The 17,468-nt window shown below is 38.8% G+C and overlaps 1 protein-coding gene across 6 annotated transcripts in view; it reads right to left on the bottom strand.

Moving 5' to 3' along the window:
- pard3ab (par-3 family cell polarity regulator alpha, b) overlaps positions 1–17,468 on the bottom strand; it is a 305,596-nt gene that overhangs the window by 67,118 nt on the left and 221,010 nt on the right. For all 6 annotated transcript variants that reach the window (XR_013771364.1, XM_079243165.1, XM_079243169.1 and 3 more), the window contains one exon: positions 9,891–10,019. Coding sequence is in view for 5 of the 6 variants with exons in the window: in XM_079243165.1 (XP_079099291.1) it covers positions 9,891–10,019 (129 nt within the window). In the remaining variant the exon portion in view is untranslated. The remainder of the gene's footprint in view (positions 1–9,890; positions 10,020–17,468) is intronic.

Raw genomic sequence — 17,468 nt, 5'->3', positions numbered from 1 at the left:
ACTTTGTAAACATTTATTTTTCATGACACAAGTAGCACAGGAGTTTGTCTCCTATATCAAACTCCAGCTCGAGTTGATGAAGTCAGAAAGAAAACAGGAAGGTTTTGATCCCTTTTACAGCTAAACTGGCACATATATGTAGATTTCTTTTTAATCTGTTTTACACTTGATAAATCAAGATGATTGACTCTTTCTTCACCACCAGAAACGGTATGATATATATACTAATCCAATGAATGCTTCCCGAAGCAACTGAAACAGGAAGAGGAGGCTCTTGGCTCCACGGCAGACTGAAACGGACCACAATTTCTGATAAACATGACTTTAATGGGGGAAAAAAAACACTTTTTTAATTTTAAGTAAACCACAGGAGTCTGATCGACTCAACAGGACTGAGTATGAGCCGCAAGCTGCCGTTCGGACTGAAAACATGGATCTATCACCTTTCTTTTTATCTGCAGATAACCTGTAGCTGTGGCTTCTGTCAGTCTCACAGCTTCCATTAGGGAGGCCTTTGGTGGGCAAGTGTGTGTTGCATAAAAAGAGCTGCATCTCTTGCAGACCTGAGCTCAGTTAGCAAAGAGAGACTCGGCGTGTCAACCTGAGAGCGTTTAAAACAGCGCAGACTGGAGACAAAGCTGATGAATACTCACCACAGTCATCTGATACAGGACTGAATGTCAGTACCACTCTGAAGACGCACAAAGTTCATGGTTTTATTTCGAGAAAAACCCAAAGCATTTTTGTGATTAGTTTTTTGGTTGTTTTTATCCTTAGTGCGCTTCACAACTTCATGTGACAGCAGCCCATCATATGTGCATGTACACATCAACACACTCGCCACTCTAGACTTGCACCATGGCTGATTCAACGACGAAACACAAGCAAAAGATAAGACGAGAGTCAACACTAGACTGACTGCACCGGCTGGAGAGATCTCAGAGCAGTGATCAGATGAAAGGCAGATAACGGATCAGCCTTTGTTCGGGGCTAAAGTGCTAAAATCTGTTCAGTGGTGCTGCTTTAAAGAATCAACCACCCCCTCATTCTTGTCTCTTTTAGGGTTTTTGGGTTGTTGATCTGATAAAACATGTCGACAGCAAGTTAGTAGAAAATATGGATGACTGGCAGTAAAATCCTTCCTGATTTATGGCTAAAACCGCTGCATGAGTAACTGACTTCTTCTGCACCGCGGAGCTAAAAGCTGCGGCAAATATCCGCTGACGTATTACTAAACCAACTGGCAGAAAGCTAGAAACATCTAATTGTTTATTGTGCCTTTTTAACTTTCCATTATAGACATAAACAAGACATTATAGCCTCTGGTCTCTCCAACACCCAATACAAGGTTAGTACGTTGTATTCACACAGTCCCGTTAATGTATTGCAAATATGTCTGTCTCTATCTGTCTCTACACAACAAACACACATACACACACCTCTGGCATATTTCTGGATTTCACACAACAACCCACGCTAAAAATCACACAAACACACACTCTTTCTTCTGTGGTCATTATCTTTTGAATGACTGGCAACAGCATTTTCTATGGCAGGAGGAGCTACCCATTGCACAGCCCTGTAATTAGAGTCCTGCCAATTATCAGAGCTTTACAACTACCAATTATCACAGTGCTCACACTTTTTTTTTTTTTTCCACAGGCTCCTTTTTAATGGCAGCATGAAAACGAATTGGACAGTGATGACGAGGGAGGAGTAGCTACCTTGCTGAAAACTCTGCAGGCTAAAGCCTGAATGCGTCTGAAGAAAATCTGCATGCAATGCGTAATAAAACAATGACTCTGATAAAGAGCTGCTCTCTGTTGGAAACGTTCAAAAACCCAGTCAAAATGTGTCGAAACGCTTTACAGCTGCAAGGTCTGAAATCAGCTTTAAGGTTCTACTGTATCTGGGCACCAATAATATTACTCCAACAACTTAACCCATGAGAAAGCTTGAGGATTTTCACGATACGACTTCATCATGTGTGGACTCAGCAATTATCTAACGGTGCAGAAGGAAATGAGGCTCTTGGGGATCTATCTTTAAACCTGGAGGAAAAACTTTGTTTCCATTAGAGAAAGCAGAAGTGCGAGCAGCTACTGATTCTATACACAAGCAGAGGGGCTGATAAGATAAGGCCAGACATATCAATCCCGAGCTTGGCCTTAGGATTGCAGCTTGTTTCATAACCAGCAGTGGATTGGTCAACAGGACCAACATTGATCCGGTTGCACTGTGAGTCAAAGAACTCTGAATGTAATACTCAAGGATGAATCGAAAAGCAAAGATGGAAACAGAACATAACTTAAAATGTCTTAAGTGACTTTTATCCATCCATCCATCCATCCATCTTCTATTGCTTACCAGGGGTCGGGTCGTGGGGGTAGCAGCCTAAGCAGGGAAGCCCAGACTTCCCTCTCCCCAGCCACATTTGCCAACTCCGCAGGGGGATCTCAAGACATTCCCAGGCCAGCCAAAAGATATAATCCCACCCCCAGCATGTCCTGGCTCTCCCCTCGGGGTCTCCTCGCCCAAGGATGTGCCCGGAACACCTCACCAGGGAGGTCCAGGAGGCATACTGACCAGATGCCCGAGCCACCTCAACTGGCTCCTCTCGATGCGGAGGAGCAGCGGCTCTACTCTGAGCCCCATCCCGGATGAAGGTCTTAAGTGACCTTTAAATAGAAATTACACCACATTCTGGATACTGTGAATGCAAAAGGTTGTGCTTTATTTGTATAAAACAACAGACATATCGGCACAGATAGCTGATAACGTGCAAGCTGACTGTTGGCTGATGATGGAAATGTGCCAACCAGAGAGCGGGTGGGTATAAATCCCTGCAAACAAGGTGTGTGTTCAGTTGAAAAACCCTGTTTTTAGCAGAGAAATTCTTTAAGTAATCCAGTGTAATCTCTTAGTAGAAATACAACACAAAAATCATTTATGTTTGGGACAGAAAGGCCACAGGCAGACGGTTCATTTGGCTGAAATTTGTAGTTTTGTATGGATGCCACTAAACTCTGGGTCTCTGATCGTTTACTGAATCCATGATGTTGCTCCTTCTAATCATAGCATTACTGCCATTAAGACCCTTAATCACAAAAAAACAAACAAACAAAGAAAAAGTAAATCTCACAATACAAACTGGTATTATAATACCCCTAAAACTAAAATGAATTCTCTCAAATATCAGAATGTTTTTACGCCGTCTTATGTGGTTTTTCCAGACAGGTTGATTTAGAAGGGTTTAGCAACAACGCAAACACTTTTTTTTAATGATGCAGTCCAATCCAGTGACGTAGGTTTGCAGTAAATACAGAATCCTTGAACTGGTCATGTGACTGGTAAAACTGACCCTCCAGTATTTCACACAGTTTTTTTTTTTTTAATGTTGCTGCAACCTAAAATGCCTGATAAGGCTGCAGATTTCATGGACAATTGCTACATTAAGAGCTTTGCATGCCAATGAAATTTCAAATTTCCGTCATAGTTAAGATTTATATTGATGAGTCATTTGTTTTGGAAAGATTTTCTCTTTTATATTTCAACTGGGCTCTACTGGAATCAGTGCTTCAGGTTTGACTACAGCTGCCACCCAACACACCAGATCAACATCAGGCTTTTTCCACATTTAGAGCTTTTGGGGATTGAGTGTCCAGTTTAAGAAAAGTCTCCTGTCGATTTTAATTAAGCAATTCAGCTGACTGAAATAGAACAGGAAGGAAAAAATAAAAACATTTGGTATGATTGTTACTGTAAAAATATTCCAAAATACTTACTGAAGGAATAACCTGTTTTCTTTCATAAGACTGACCATGATGATAAAAAAAAAAAAAGCCACAGGGTGGACGAAAAGAGTTCAGAGGAGAAAAAAAAGGGAAAATCAGTAGCTAAAAGGTTATAGAAATGGCACGACGGGACATTATAGTAAAAGAAATGTATTTGACGAGTGACCTTTCTACTGCATCAAGCCAGAACAATGGTCCATTATGTGCCATTGTATTCAGTGTGTAATAAACCATCTCTTTAGCGGTAATGCTGACACAACTGACAGACCAGAGTGAAAGGCAGGAAGTACAAGAAGGGAAAAGGTCTAGCAGGATAAGATGGCTGCTACAAGTCCTTTTGGACAGATAACACATGTATCTGGAAATGTGCTGTGATTTGGCGCCAAGACAGCTTTTAGACCATTTTTAAGCCCTCGTGGTTTTTCTTTTTTTTTTCAGGTGTACTGACAGATTTTAATAATACAAGTCCTACCAACCAGTGGTGAAGAGGAAGGAATAACAAGGGCATTTTTTTTAAGAAAGTCTTCAGTGACACAGAAAAACAAAAAATCCATTAAGCTGACACTGTTAATCTTGAGCAAGATTAGTAGCGCCAGGCAAGTGTCGGGGTCAAAAGAAGTTCACTGAGAAAAATGACTTCATACACAGAATACTGAGGTTGTAGAGACTGAACTTTTAACCTCAGGACATACAACTGCTTCGTAAAACAATTACTGGAGTCAAGAGGATGATTTAATTTAGTTTAGAAACGGCAAAGCCACAAACTGTGATGCTGTGATGTCCCAAAGAGAGGTTCATCCTTGTTCAGATACTGGCAGAGAATATCTTGCTGTACTTAAAATGTTGCATTGAGCAGCACAGAAAGATAAATGTTTCACTTTAGTTCATATAAGGCTGCAAGACAACCTTTTATATCGATAGAGATGAGTCGACGTTCCCCATTTATGGGTCTGAATGTGTGTTTTCAGTGATTTGTCAACCTGATATGCAACTAAGTCACAGAAGTTGGCAAAACTAGAGAACATTTACAAAAACAAACAATTCAGAGGTTTTCATTGGATTCAGGTCAAATATATCATAATTTATGCAAACACTGAAAGTCTACATCTATTTGCCCTTGACATAGGTTTGAAGAAGCAAAAACTGAAGGAAAGCTGGCCTTAGTCACTGCCAGAGAGGAAAGGGTCCCTGCTAAACCGTAGTTACATTTAAGACTTGGAACTGAGCACTGTCACCTTTAACCATGAACTCTGGGTAATCACTGGATCCCAACAGAGGCAATATTCACGTTACTCGGTTTTGGAAATCAGAAGCTATGAATGCACCTGACGCTCCTCCATTTCTAAAGATGAAGCATGTCTGGCTGATGAGGATCTTTCCTGAGTTCCCACTTTCAAAAGTTCATGGGTCACCGCGACCAATAGGTTGACGTGAGTCTAATGGAGAGACAACATTTGCCAGTCGGCTGGCTAGCAATTGGAATCTACCAGATTTTGGCAAAGTCAGTAAACGTTTATCCACTTGTATAACCAGACTAAAAATGTTCACAGCTACCACCATAACGCTCCACTTATGCTCCATCTTCAAATGATTATATGAGGAGAGTTGTGTGAAAGAATGGTGTTTCATGCCTCTAGTAGACTTGTAAAATAAATGCAGAGCAGGGCTAAAGCCGGGCTCAGGGTCTTCTAAGGCTCAGGACTTTAGGATGTGAGAAAATCCATCCATCTAGTCAATCACAGCTGGATTAACTACAGCCTGTGGCAGTGGTTGATCAATACACACTGAAGTGAAGTGCAGAAGCTCTCCATTGAACCTTTTGGAAAGAAACAGAGTAAAATAACTAAATGGGTCAGTGTTTGACACTGAAAAAGAAACTTCTACTTGCTCATTCTCCTTGTCAAAATCTATCAGAGTGGTCAAATACAAGCATAATGGCATGTGTTTATTTTGCTTGTGGGTTCCTTTTGATTGGAATGAATGAAAATATTTACAGCTTTTAGCTTAAAATTTATGTCTTTACTTCCTGCAAGCTGATTAAAATGAACTGAAACTAGAGCAAAAGAAGGCTAAAAAAGCTTATTATAGATTTATTCAAGACAATACGTAAAGAGAAGAAAAATCTCAGCAATGGAAGTTAAACTGAATCTATTCTGATCTCACCATGCAGGTACAAAGAGGACAAAAGCACAACACAGGGGGCATAGATCAAATTAACATACAAAAGGAGCATCCTGCACCTGAAGGATGTTCAGGTTCTTAACAACCAAATCATCTGATGTGGCATTTACATCAACCTTTTCCTCCAATTAAAACTACACACCCTCATTTACTCGGTATTGGATTATCTGCACTGCAGGAGTAGCAAACAGTACAAGCTGGATTTCACTGGGATAATGTGCACCATGTGAACAACAGACACGGGGGCAAGGTAAATAGCAGGACTTAAATAGCCTTTACATTTCAGACCTACTGCACGCCCCCCTCCACCCAAAACGTTGACACGGTGCTCACCTGGCATTTAGTTTCCTCGACTCATCTTGCAATGGTTTGGTGCCATCAAAGCTACCAAATAAATTTTGCTCTGATTTTTCTTTTTCAAGTGTGTTTATGTGTGTGTGTGTGTGTGTGTGTGTGTTGGGGGCATTAAATTGGATATTAATGCAAATCAACTCTTGCTACTAGATGTCACTGAATGCAACACACTGGCCTAAAGAAACAGACAATTCAATATACCATAATGATAGTGTTTTCTTTCAAGATAGACACTTTTGAAGTCAGGGAGATTTTGTCACTGCGATTTAAAATCAATACTGAACTTTTGGAGATTTGTTCACTTTGAAACCACATAATAAATGAAAGTTAATTTATGCTACATTTACATACATGCATCCATTTCAAACGTCCCTGTTCTCATACAAACCATGCATCCTTTACGCCTGTATGGCTGTTATGCAACACATCCCCCAGAGGGCAGTGCAAAGATCTGACGTCAGTTTCAGACAACAGCAGAAATGGTGACAATGATGGAGATCATGATGATGCCCATTCTCTGAGCAGACATCTAAAGAGACACCGCAGCAGATGGTAGCGGTCTGTAAAACTACAAATATCTTGCAGCTTTTTGTCCTTCCTTTTCTCTTTCACTGGTTGTGGATGCACATCAAGGACAAGAGACGGATAGAAGGTGCGTATCTGTCTTTGGCGTAGAGCAAGGCTATTCAACTCAGTCCCAAGAGAACCACCATCCTGCAGATTTCAATGTTTCCCTCAATACAGTTGGACAACTTGACAGGCCGTTGGATTCATATACTGTAAATAGACTCAAGTGTTTTGCAGCAGGGAAACAATGAAAAGCTGCTGGACACTAGTCTTCATGGGGCCATGTTTAATAGCCCTGGCATAGAGCATAAATGGGTCTTGATTCATCATCCATCTTACATCCTGTCTCTTCTCTGAGTTCCTTCCAGCCAGTAAAAGTTAGTCCAACATTGACTCTTGTCTTATCTCCTGTTCTGTTGGTTTCTCTCTCTTTTCCTTGCTCTTTCCACTAACATCGTCTGTCATTACTTTGCTGAATCAGTCGCGAATGAGTTCAACAATATTGTTGCTATCTAGTTTCTAGCACGCAATGTGGTGCTGTTAAGCAAAATCCAGCCGCAACGCGATGCTCCAGGTTGGGAAACAGAAATGACAAACCTTTGGATGATATGGGGCAACAACAGCTCCAGAAATGCGCATAATAAATGTCAGTGTACCATAAAAATGAGTCAAAAGCACAGAGTTTTAAGGGAACTCGTGCGGTGCTGTTTTTAAAATGGCACCTGTGTGGAGGTATGCTGCAGTTGCTCATCAGGTAAAACTATAAATCATGTACAGCATAAAGAAAGCAATGTCCTTATGCTTTTTGTTTGCATTTGATCTGCTCTTTTCATCAACAGGATCAATACAACAATCCTTCAGACAGAAGAGTCTCCATATAAAGAAACTGTTCGCCAGTTTGCTGTCAGACAGCCAGGCTGACCTGCACACAGACTTTAAATCCACTTCTTCTTTATTATCATTCTCTTTCATCCAAAGCACTCTGTGTCTGGTTTTGACTACAAATAAGGCTCAGCTGTCCTGCCGTATTTGCCACGCGTAACTTTAGCAAATGGCAAAATCAGAGAACAGAAACTGCTTGCTGCTGTCAAAGCAGGAAGCAACATCAGATTTAATGAACAAGCCAAAAGGTTCAGCTCAGTTAGCACACAGAAGTCTGACAAGCCTAACAAGATGAGAGGAAAATGGAAACTACGGAAGCTAAAATGTAGATTTTCACTTCGGTAATAATGAGTTATCGTAGCTTATCCCCAAGTCTAAAGCTGCCTAAAGGCCCATTTATGCTCAACGCAGAAGAAGGATTAGCAGACAGGTCATCTGGTCCATTTTAAAGGGGTTTAGGTCTCCAACATTCAACTCTAAAAATGGAGCGATATCACCTAGAATCGTTGGGGCACTGTTGAGTTGTACAGCCGACACACAACCAGTAAAAGAAACAAACAAGAGAAACAAACATACTTTCACTAGTTTATAAATGTTTTAATGGTTTCGGGCTTTCTTATCTTTCGGATCTACTTTTACTCTCTAAACCCTCGCGGACCCTGAGATCCTCTGGCTCTGGTCTTCTAGTCATTCCTAAGGTCAGGACCTGTACCCATGGGGAGGCATCTTTTCAGTATTATGGCCCCCATCTCTGGAACAGACTACCAGAAAACCTCAGGGCTTCACAGAACATTCATGTTTTTAAGAGCAGCTCAAAACTCATCTTTTTTTAAATTTATTGTCTTGGTGTGAATATTTTATTTATTTATTTTTACCCAATTCCTTTTAGGGACATTTTTTTGTTTTTTAATATGAGTTATATTTTATAATTAATATTACTGCTTTTTAAAAAAAATCTTTATTGTATTATTATTTTAAATCTATATTTTATTTTTTTTATGTATCTCATCGTTTTAGCATATTCTCTGGTGTTCCTCAGAGGGATCCTTCTGCACTGGGGGTTATATTGGCCATGGCTGCGGAGGAAGCTTTCATGTCTTTGGTCTTTTGACTAGTGACCACCGTGGTGCCCCTGGTACTGTGGTCTGGTCGACTCCTGGTGCAGACGGTTTCTGTGATGGTGTTTCCTTACCGGGTTCATCTGTGCTCAGCAATATATATTTAGGTAGGTGTATGCGTGATGTTTAAGTGTTGGAAATGCATGTTGGGTGTATGTGTGACTGTGTGTGTGTGTGTGTGTGTGTGTGTGTGTGTGTGTGTGTGTGTGTGTGTGTGTGTATGTTTAAGTTTGTGAGAACAACAAATTTTTGTTTTGCTTTTATATTGACATTTTATCAGAGGAAAAGTGCTTCATAAATAAAGTTTGATTTGACTAGATTAATCAGAGGAGGAAGAGGAAGAAGACGATGGAGACATGTTAAATAAAAAGCACCCGAAAATGACGCAGCAAAATGTTAACAGGAAAAAGCGAGAGGACTATTTTATTTAGTCGTCTCGGATAGTTGTGAACCACTTCATAAAAGGTGCGTGACTGCTACCAACCGGTGTCAAAATATGGAAATGAAATCTGAACTCAGCATCGCCCACTAGTGGAGGAACTAACTTATCAAATATGGCAATGTAAAAGATGCATAGAAGTACATAATGAGATAAATGGGCCTAAAGTATTAACCCCCTCCACTACCACCACATACACGCACACACAATAACACACACAAAGGGGAGTTTTTTCCTTCCCACTGTCACCGCGTGCATGCTCAGGATGGGGGACTGGATCGAAGTCATGATTCAATGCAGTCAGTTGGTTTCTATTATAGGATATGTATGAATTGGCTCGAAATGATGTGTATGTTGATTCGTGTATGTAAAGTGCCCTGTGACAACATTGTTGTGAAGTGGCGCTATACAAATAAAGTTGAATTGAATTGAAAAAGAAAAAAAAAAACATTACTCCACTTATTTGCTTTTCTGAGTTTTGAAAGTTGGCCTAGCTGCTTCATGTTGCATGTCTAAGAACAGCTAAATAATTTGAAGTGCTGAACCTCTTCTCACCTCTCCTGCTCCATCCTCATCTTCATCGTATCCTCATCAGACACCTGCGTCTCCTCCGGCCTCCACTTGCTGGAGCCTTTACGATCCATCTTCTCCCCCGGCCGCTCATCCTTTCGGTGCTTCCCAAACCTGGAGCATCAACAAACATGTGTTTCAATATTCATGCAACAAACTTAATTGTGTTCTAAGAATGGTTTTGCTTATGAAGCTGATGAAGCCATTTTAATAAAAAGCTTTTACTACACTTGTCCAAATGATATATAGAGTTCTTTTGAACCATATTCCACTGATCGAACTTAAAAAGTCGCAAAAACTCTCCCAAGGTTAGACTTAACAGTCAATCAGGCCCTTAAATGAGGCATTGGAAAAGTTCTTCTCAAAAGTTTAAACCCCATTCAGCTCATTTAAAGCTGGAGAAAAGGTGTAGTTCAAGTAATTATATTCATGGGGAGGGAGTGACGCTTAATGAAATAGGAGCCATTGTGGAGATATTTCAGCTTGATTGACCCGCTATATAAGGCTGCAGTCTGTTGGAGAAATGACTTTGGCACTGTGCTCTTGTCCACAATGAACCTGTGTGATTATTCACAGGGAAATTGGTCCACAGAGAATATCTACAACTTTGAAAGAGACAACGAGGAGAGGAACCAAAGAGCTGCGAGTGTGTGCTAGGAATCTAGAAAGTAGCCAATGAACATAACACAAACAACAGGAAGAAAATCAAAACACACAGGAGAGAATCTCCGAATGAGATAAGAGCACAGCTGAGCTGAAAATACAAGGACAACCTTAAGAGACGCGAGTCTGTTTGAAAGTTACTGAAGAAAAAGCTGAAAGTCACCAGATCAAAAGCAAACCCAACCAAAAACCCCTACAGTGAAGTGTGTTTGAGGATTTCAGAGAATGAGGGAGCTGCCTGAATAAGAGTTAGTAACAAAAGAAAAATAATAAGAGAGAAATGTAAGGAAAGTCAACGTGCTGTCTGCGCGGAAATCGATGTAGAAGAAAGAACTGAAAACAAAGTAAATCAATGAGACAAACCCACTTAGAAGTAACAAAACAAGCAAATGAATCTGCAGGTAAAACCGCATGGCGAGGACGTGTGGGAGTGTGATAAACACTGTGGAATAAAGGTGAAGGAACAAAAGAGCTCTGAAAGGGGAAAATATGAAAAGATTAAAGAAAAGACCTAAAAGGAGGCATGAAAAAAAAAAAAATAAAAAATATAAGCAAAAAATAATCTATTAGACAAACAAGGAAATGAAAGAAGTACCAACAGCAAGGACAGGATGATTTTTCTTTTGGAAATGTCTGAATCAGAGATCAAATAAAAACAAGAGTGTGAGAAATGAAGGGGAAAAAATGCTCCAGTTGCCAGAATGTCGTTCACCTCCAGTGACTTTCCCACCAGTATCCTCAACTACACTGGAGACTGGAAACGGGTCCTAAATAGTTTGTGGCGTTTACAAGGATCATTTCAGAAAAAGAAAAAAAACAAAAACAAAAAAAAAACAAAAAACAGTGTATTGTTCCATGTGAGATCACATTTTCCCACAAAAATCAGTGATCAAATCATGATGGTGGACTGGATCCCATCATCCACTGGAAACACTTTTATGTTTCACTTTTACATCTGTGGGACCAACAGACCACCCAAGCAAACGTAGCAGGACAGAAAGTGACTGATCAGTTTTAATCTTAAATTAGCAGAACGGCCCGCTCGAGTAGTTGTTCCTAAAATGTTTTGAAAATGATCTGTCATCAAAGTTGAGCTTTGCCAGAAACGAGGTTAAGCAGGGCCATTACCGCCTGAAACACATTTGCAAGATCCTGTGGTAGAGTTTGCGTTAGATTTATGAATAATATAAAAGAAAGAATCTGTTAAAAGAGTGAAAAATTAATGATCCAAACCAGAAGCAGGTTGAGCTGTCATATAAATGTCTAATTAGAAATTTGTAACCACAAAAACAATGTTACTAAATACTCCAAAAGAGGGGGAAAAAAAAAAAAAAAAAAAACTTACACCAAATTTGTACTGCAAGTGGTGCCTCAACGTTTGTTCATGCACAAAATGAATGAATTAATGTCTAATTAAGATGCAACAGTTTAATTAAGTCCCCCAAAGGATAAAAAAAAATAAAAAATAAAAAAAATAAATCATTAAATTTGCAAAGTGGGGGCTTTAATCTTGTTTATAAACAAAATGAGCAAACAAACGAACAAATGGTCTAATTATAAAGACACAACCATAAAACAGTGTGTTTAAGTTCCCCAAAAAGATACAAAAAAGTCATTAAATTTGTAAAGTGGGATCTTTCATATTTGTCTATCAACAAAATGAATGAATGAATGAATGAATATCTAAAGATGCAATCATAACAGTGTAATTAAGTCCCCCCAAAAAACAACTTTGTACCAAATTTTTCCATTAATTAAACGAATGAATAAATAAAAAATGAATATCTAAGAATGAATGAATGTTCACCATGCAGATGTAACAACTAAAACAGTGTAGTTACAAATGAATATATTAATTTAAGTTTAAGTTCTGCTAAAAGGTAAAAATGTCTGCTTAAATAAGTCAGTAGACGTTAGTCATCAGCATATATGTCGACATGGTGACTGCAGCAAAACACCTGGGCTTTTATCTGGTTAGTTGTTGAAATGTGAATTTGATAATATTGTATTTCTCGGAACTTGTATTGAAGTCAGAATCACAAATCATAAAACGTTGATTTTAGGTGGAAAGACAAGACAAGATTAGATGAGTCAAGGGAAGTCTTTAACTTGCTGGAGGAAACTCACAGTACAGGTAGGATGCAAGGTGGATGATGACGATGCACCAATAAGGAGAGTCACTTCGAAAATCTACCAAAGCTTCACAGTCAGTCTCATTTCAGATAATTAGAAATTTACAGACTGGACATGTGGAAGTTGCGTGTGATTCTTAAAACCTGTGGATTATCCATGGTTGTTGACTGAATCACATCATTGGAATGATCTGAAACCGTTACTATGGACACCATTTACATGCAAACCATGTGTGGATCTGACAAAAACATGCCCAAAGTTGTTTCTGAGGCATAAACCATTGAACATGACTCAAGCTACATGATGACAGAAAAAGACTTATAACTTGTTAATGGGTGCAGAACAAGTGTGCCCTATTTACACAGCTTTTTTTTTTTTTTTTTTTTACATCTTCTCACTTTTTCTAAAATGTTTTTCTTGCTTTTCTTTTACTGGAATCACAAATAGTCCCTTTTTTTCTGCCCCTCCATGAGGAAATTTGCAAATATGACAAGCAGAAACCACAACGATAAACTATGCCACTGGGGGACAAAAAGGAAAACCAAGAGATAAAAATAAGAGAGAAAAACCACAGCTGGAAGCAGGAGGAGAGACGAAGGTCCATTACCTGATTAATTTAACTGCAGGCCCCTGAAATGCTCAGAGTGACAGTCAGGAAGTTAATACCAGCAACAGCAGTGATCTATCACAGCAAGAGATGGCTGACAGTTTTTAGCTTCGCACTACTAACTTTCATCAACAGCTCTTTAAAAAACAGCCTTCTCTCTTTAACACACACACACACACACACACACACACACACACACACACACACACACACACACACACACACACACACACACACACACACAGATTTATGACAGAGTGGGCCAACTTTAAAGAGGATACAGAATATTAACCATGACATCGGAGCATTTAATAATCTTATATTCAAAGCACAGTTAGTCCGTCCTCGTCACAGAGCCAGACATTATTGATAAAGAGCCTGTGATGAGTTTTTGTGGTGTGAAAAGTTCTCTTCTAAATGTCAGGGATTCGGCAAATTCAATTCAGCAGACCACCTAAGTGTCACTGCTAATCCTCTAGTAGAGAAAAAAGCTAAAGCAAGTCTTTAGTGGTGTTGTGGGGAGTGGTTTGAGGCATCTTGGATAAGCTCCACAATAAAGTCTGCGTGAGAACAACTTTAATTATGAAGTTGTTGAATTAAGTGAGTCATATACACAAAGGGTGCAATCACACCGGGATAGTGTGGGGACTCTGTTTAACTGGGCGGAATAGTCCTCAAACTTTCCAAATGTCTTTTGTTTGCTTTACTTTCATACTGCGCTTGACTTAGATGGACTAGACCCCTGGACAATGTCACACAGTTACAACAATAACTGCTCATTTGGGGTCATATAGCCCAAACCAATCACTGTGCAAGAAGGAAAAAAAAGCAGGACTAAGAAGAAAACTTGGCTCACTGATTGGCCAAGAACTGAAGGCATAAATCCCCTTCTTTTAACCAGCTTATCAAGTAAAATTAGTGCAACAATAAGTTTTTTCTGTCTTGTTTCTGATTTTTTTTTCTATGTTCGAGTGAAGCCCACTGTTATCGGCAGATATTTGCCTCAAAATGCAATATTGGAAATGACTATGACACAATTGTATTATAACCACTTTTATTTAGATGTTACTCTTTGCACTATAAATGCTTTTATTTTGGCACAGTTCCTGTGAACTTTCGGTTTTATCATCTTGTAAGCAGGACATTGACTGTAAAAACTGGGAATTTGAATTGTCTAAGTAATAGCTTCTGTACTGCAAGGTCTCAGATCTCTGATAATGAGGCGCCTAGCTGGAATGGGAACAAGGTATTGTTCAGTTCTAACCATTTATTATCGTATTCTCGAACATGAATTGTTAACAGGTGTTCAAATGCATTACTCTTGTAACAGCTATGCCGAGATCAGAACTTCAAGCTGTAAGAAATCAAAGTCATGTTTCTAAAAAGTTAGACTCTTGTTTGTAAAGGACTTTATATTGTCCTTTGTCAAAATGTTATGCTGATGAAATAGATGTTTGTGTGTTTAATGGTTAAAACAACAAGGCTTCACTTATGAAGAAAAGAACTCATTATTTTTCTGTCTGGTAGCTCTTACAGATTTTTCTGAAGGCTATGGAAGATCACAAAATGGATCAACCTAAAGAAAATAATTCTGGAAACATCAGTCAGCTTCACCACTGTCTGGCAGGGTACACTACACTGGCAACAACTTTATACAATATACACATCATACACCAAATTCTTTAGCTTTGTCTTCTATAAATTAAAAATGACAAAATATAATAGATGTCATGTATAGTTTTCCAGATATTTTTGTTTGTTTGGCACAATTCACTTCAAAAGTCAGTATAAATGGATATTTGTATCAGAAATTAAGAGTTGGACAAAATGCGTGTATTGGATATTAGTAAAAAAGCCAATATCAAACTTCCTAATATTTTAAGTAGAATTTTATGTGCGCAGGCAGCCAGAGAGGCAGCGAGATATCCAGCATGCTCCTCTACATCACTTCCTACCTTTGGTTCAATGGATCATCCATTTACTTTCACACTGTAAAAGCCCATTATGCTCCACGAAACAGACGGATATGGACGGACAGTTCTATTAGTCTTTTGCTTTGGGTTTGTGCATAATTCGGCCTGTTTTCAAGGGGCCTAGCATCAGTCATTTATCACAGAAAACAGAGCTAAACTAATGTTAAGTTGTATAACTGTCATGCAACCAGCATAAGGAACAAACCAGAGAAGAAGAAGAGTAACAGGAAGAAGACAGTACAGACAACACCAAATAAATAGCACCTAAAGAAGATGCAGAAAAAATTGAAAAGAGAATAAAGATTCTTTGTGGTTTTGTTCTTCTGCCTGTGGTGTTTATAAACAACTTTACAGCAGTGCATCACTGCTACAAACCAGTGTCAAAACATGGAAGTGAACTCAGTACTGCCCACTAGTGGCTGAACTGACTAAACTATGGTAACATGAAAGACATATGGAAGTATGAGGGCGAGAGGAAAAACCTTGTTTTTGTTTCAGTAAAATATATTCCAATTATTTAAAAATCCAATTAAAAAAAATTTAAAAATCAACTTAATTTCTCTAAACTTGACTAAAAATGTCACCTTGAAATGAGATCTTCTGTTCTACCCAATTATAGGAAAGCCCATACTAGGTCTGGGCAATATGGCCGAAAAATAAAATCTCTGATTTATTAAACCAAATCCGATTTTAAATCGATTTTTTCCCTTAGGATAGCCCGTACTTTACTTTTCTTAGTTGTATTTAACGTAGTTTACCTAAATGTATTTTAACATTTCAGCAATTTGCTTGACCAGTCTGTGTTATGATTCTGATCCAATTCTTTTGCACCACAGCATGTTAAATACTGGCTCCATTGTACCCTGGTTCCATATACAGACAGTTTTATCCTAAACGTAGATTACTTTCAGAACAAAGTAACCAGGTGAAACTTTGTCCGTGCCATGAATGTGTATGGAATAAAACTGATGATGTCTCACGAGCATCCGAAAGGGAATGTAATCTAAATATATGCTAATTCCCACATTAACTCATTAATGTGCCATCTTTGACCTCACATACAAACATTAGCACGCTGACTTGTCACTTGCATGAATATTAAACCACAATTAGCAGACTGACATATTAACATTATGCTAATATATAGAGTGAAAGATGTCATTTAGCTGGGCATATATGCTGATGATAATCTCTAATAATACAGAAGACAGCTGGAGAGTAGGCATCAGAGTCCAACACATGTTTTGTACACACCATGTATGTTGTGTTTTGAGCAGAGCAGCATAAGTTTATCTCTACATTCATTCGAAAGCAAAAAGTTAAAGCAGTTGACCAATAATCAGATTCCGAGCAGGCTAAAAAGTGACACAGCTGCAGCATTCAAAGCAAGAAGGAAGGATGATGAAGGGGAAAAAAATGGGAATGGATGAATAAGTTAGTTTATAAACATTACTGCTTAAGCATAAGTAGATGTGATGATTTTTCTTCAGACAATTTCAGTGTTTTTCTGTAAGATGCAACTCCAGATGTTAAAAAAGCTTTTTAAACCAAACAAAAAATGAACAAAATGATTCAAAGCAGCCAGTAGGTTACTGTGAATCCCAAAGCCCAAACTCCGTTGTATAGGCTCTACTTTAACTCATTTTTAAGTTTTTAAATAATAAAAAGACATAATTCAATGTTATTCTGTAAGTTTAATATTCGGAAGAATGTCTGCATCGTTTGAGGGAAAGGCAACATTTTGTGGGAGAGTGATGATTTCAGTACGTAAATAAAATACCTAAAACAATGTGGTTAGTATCTAAGAAACCATTCACACCAGACTTGTATTCGAATCAGAGTCTCTTTGCTTGAAAAGTCTACTTGATTTGGCAAAATAGAGTATGAATCAGAGCAAACAAATGGACTCGATCCACCTACAAATGCAGGTTTCAGAGAGTGGACTACAGTTTCTGCTTCTTGCATTTGGTTAGGTATGGCATTGTAGGCAAAACTCGTTGTGAATAAACGCTACCGGAACACTTAGGTTTAGGACAACAGTACTTAATAATAGCTCATGGTCAGAAATGGACTGACAGCAAAGTTAAACCTCTGAAAGATTTGTGGTCAGAGTAAAACACGACACAGCTGCTAGCTAGCAGACCACTAGCACTACTTCTGGTCACAATGGGAATGCAATCTCTGTCC

Source organism: Telmatherina bonti (genome assembly GCF_933228915.1).
Source record: "Telmatherina bonti genome assembly, chromosome: 7".
Lineage (NCBI taxonomy): Eukaryota > Metazoa > Chordata > Actinopteri > Atheriniformes > Telmatherinidae > Telmatherina > Telmatherina bonti.
Note: the sequence above shows the minus strand (reverse complement) of the source record. Positions and strands in the feature narration are given on the sequence as shown.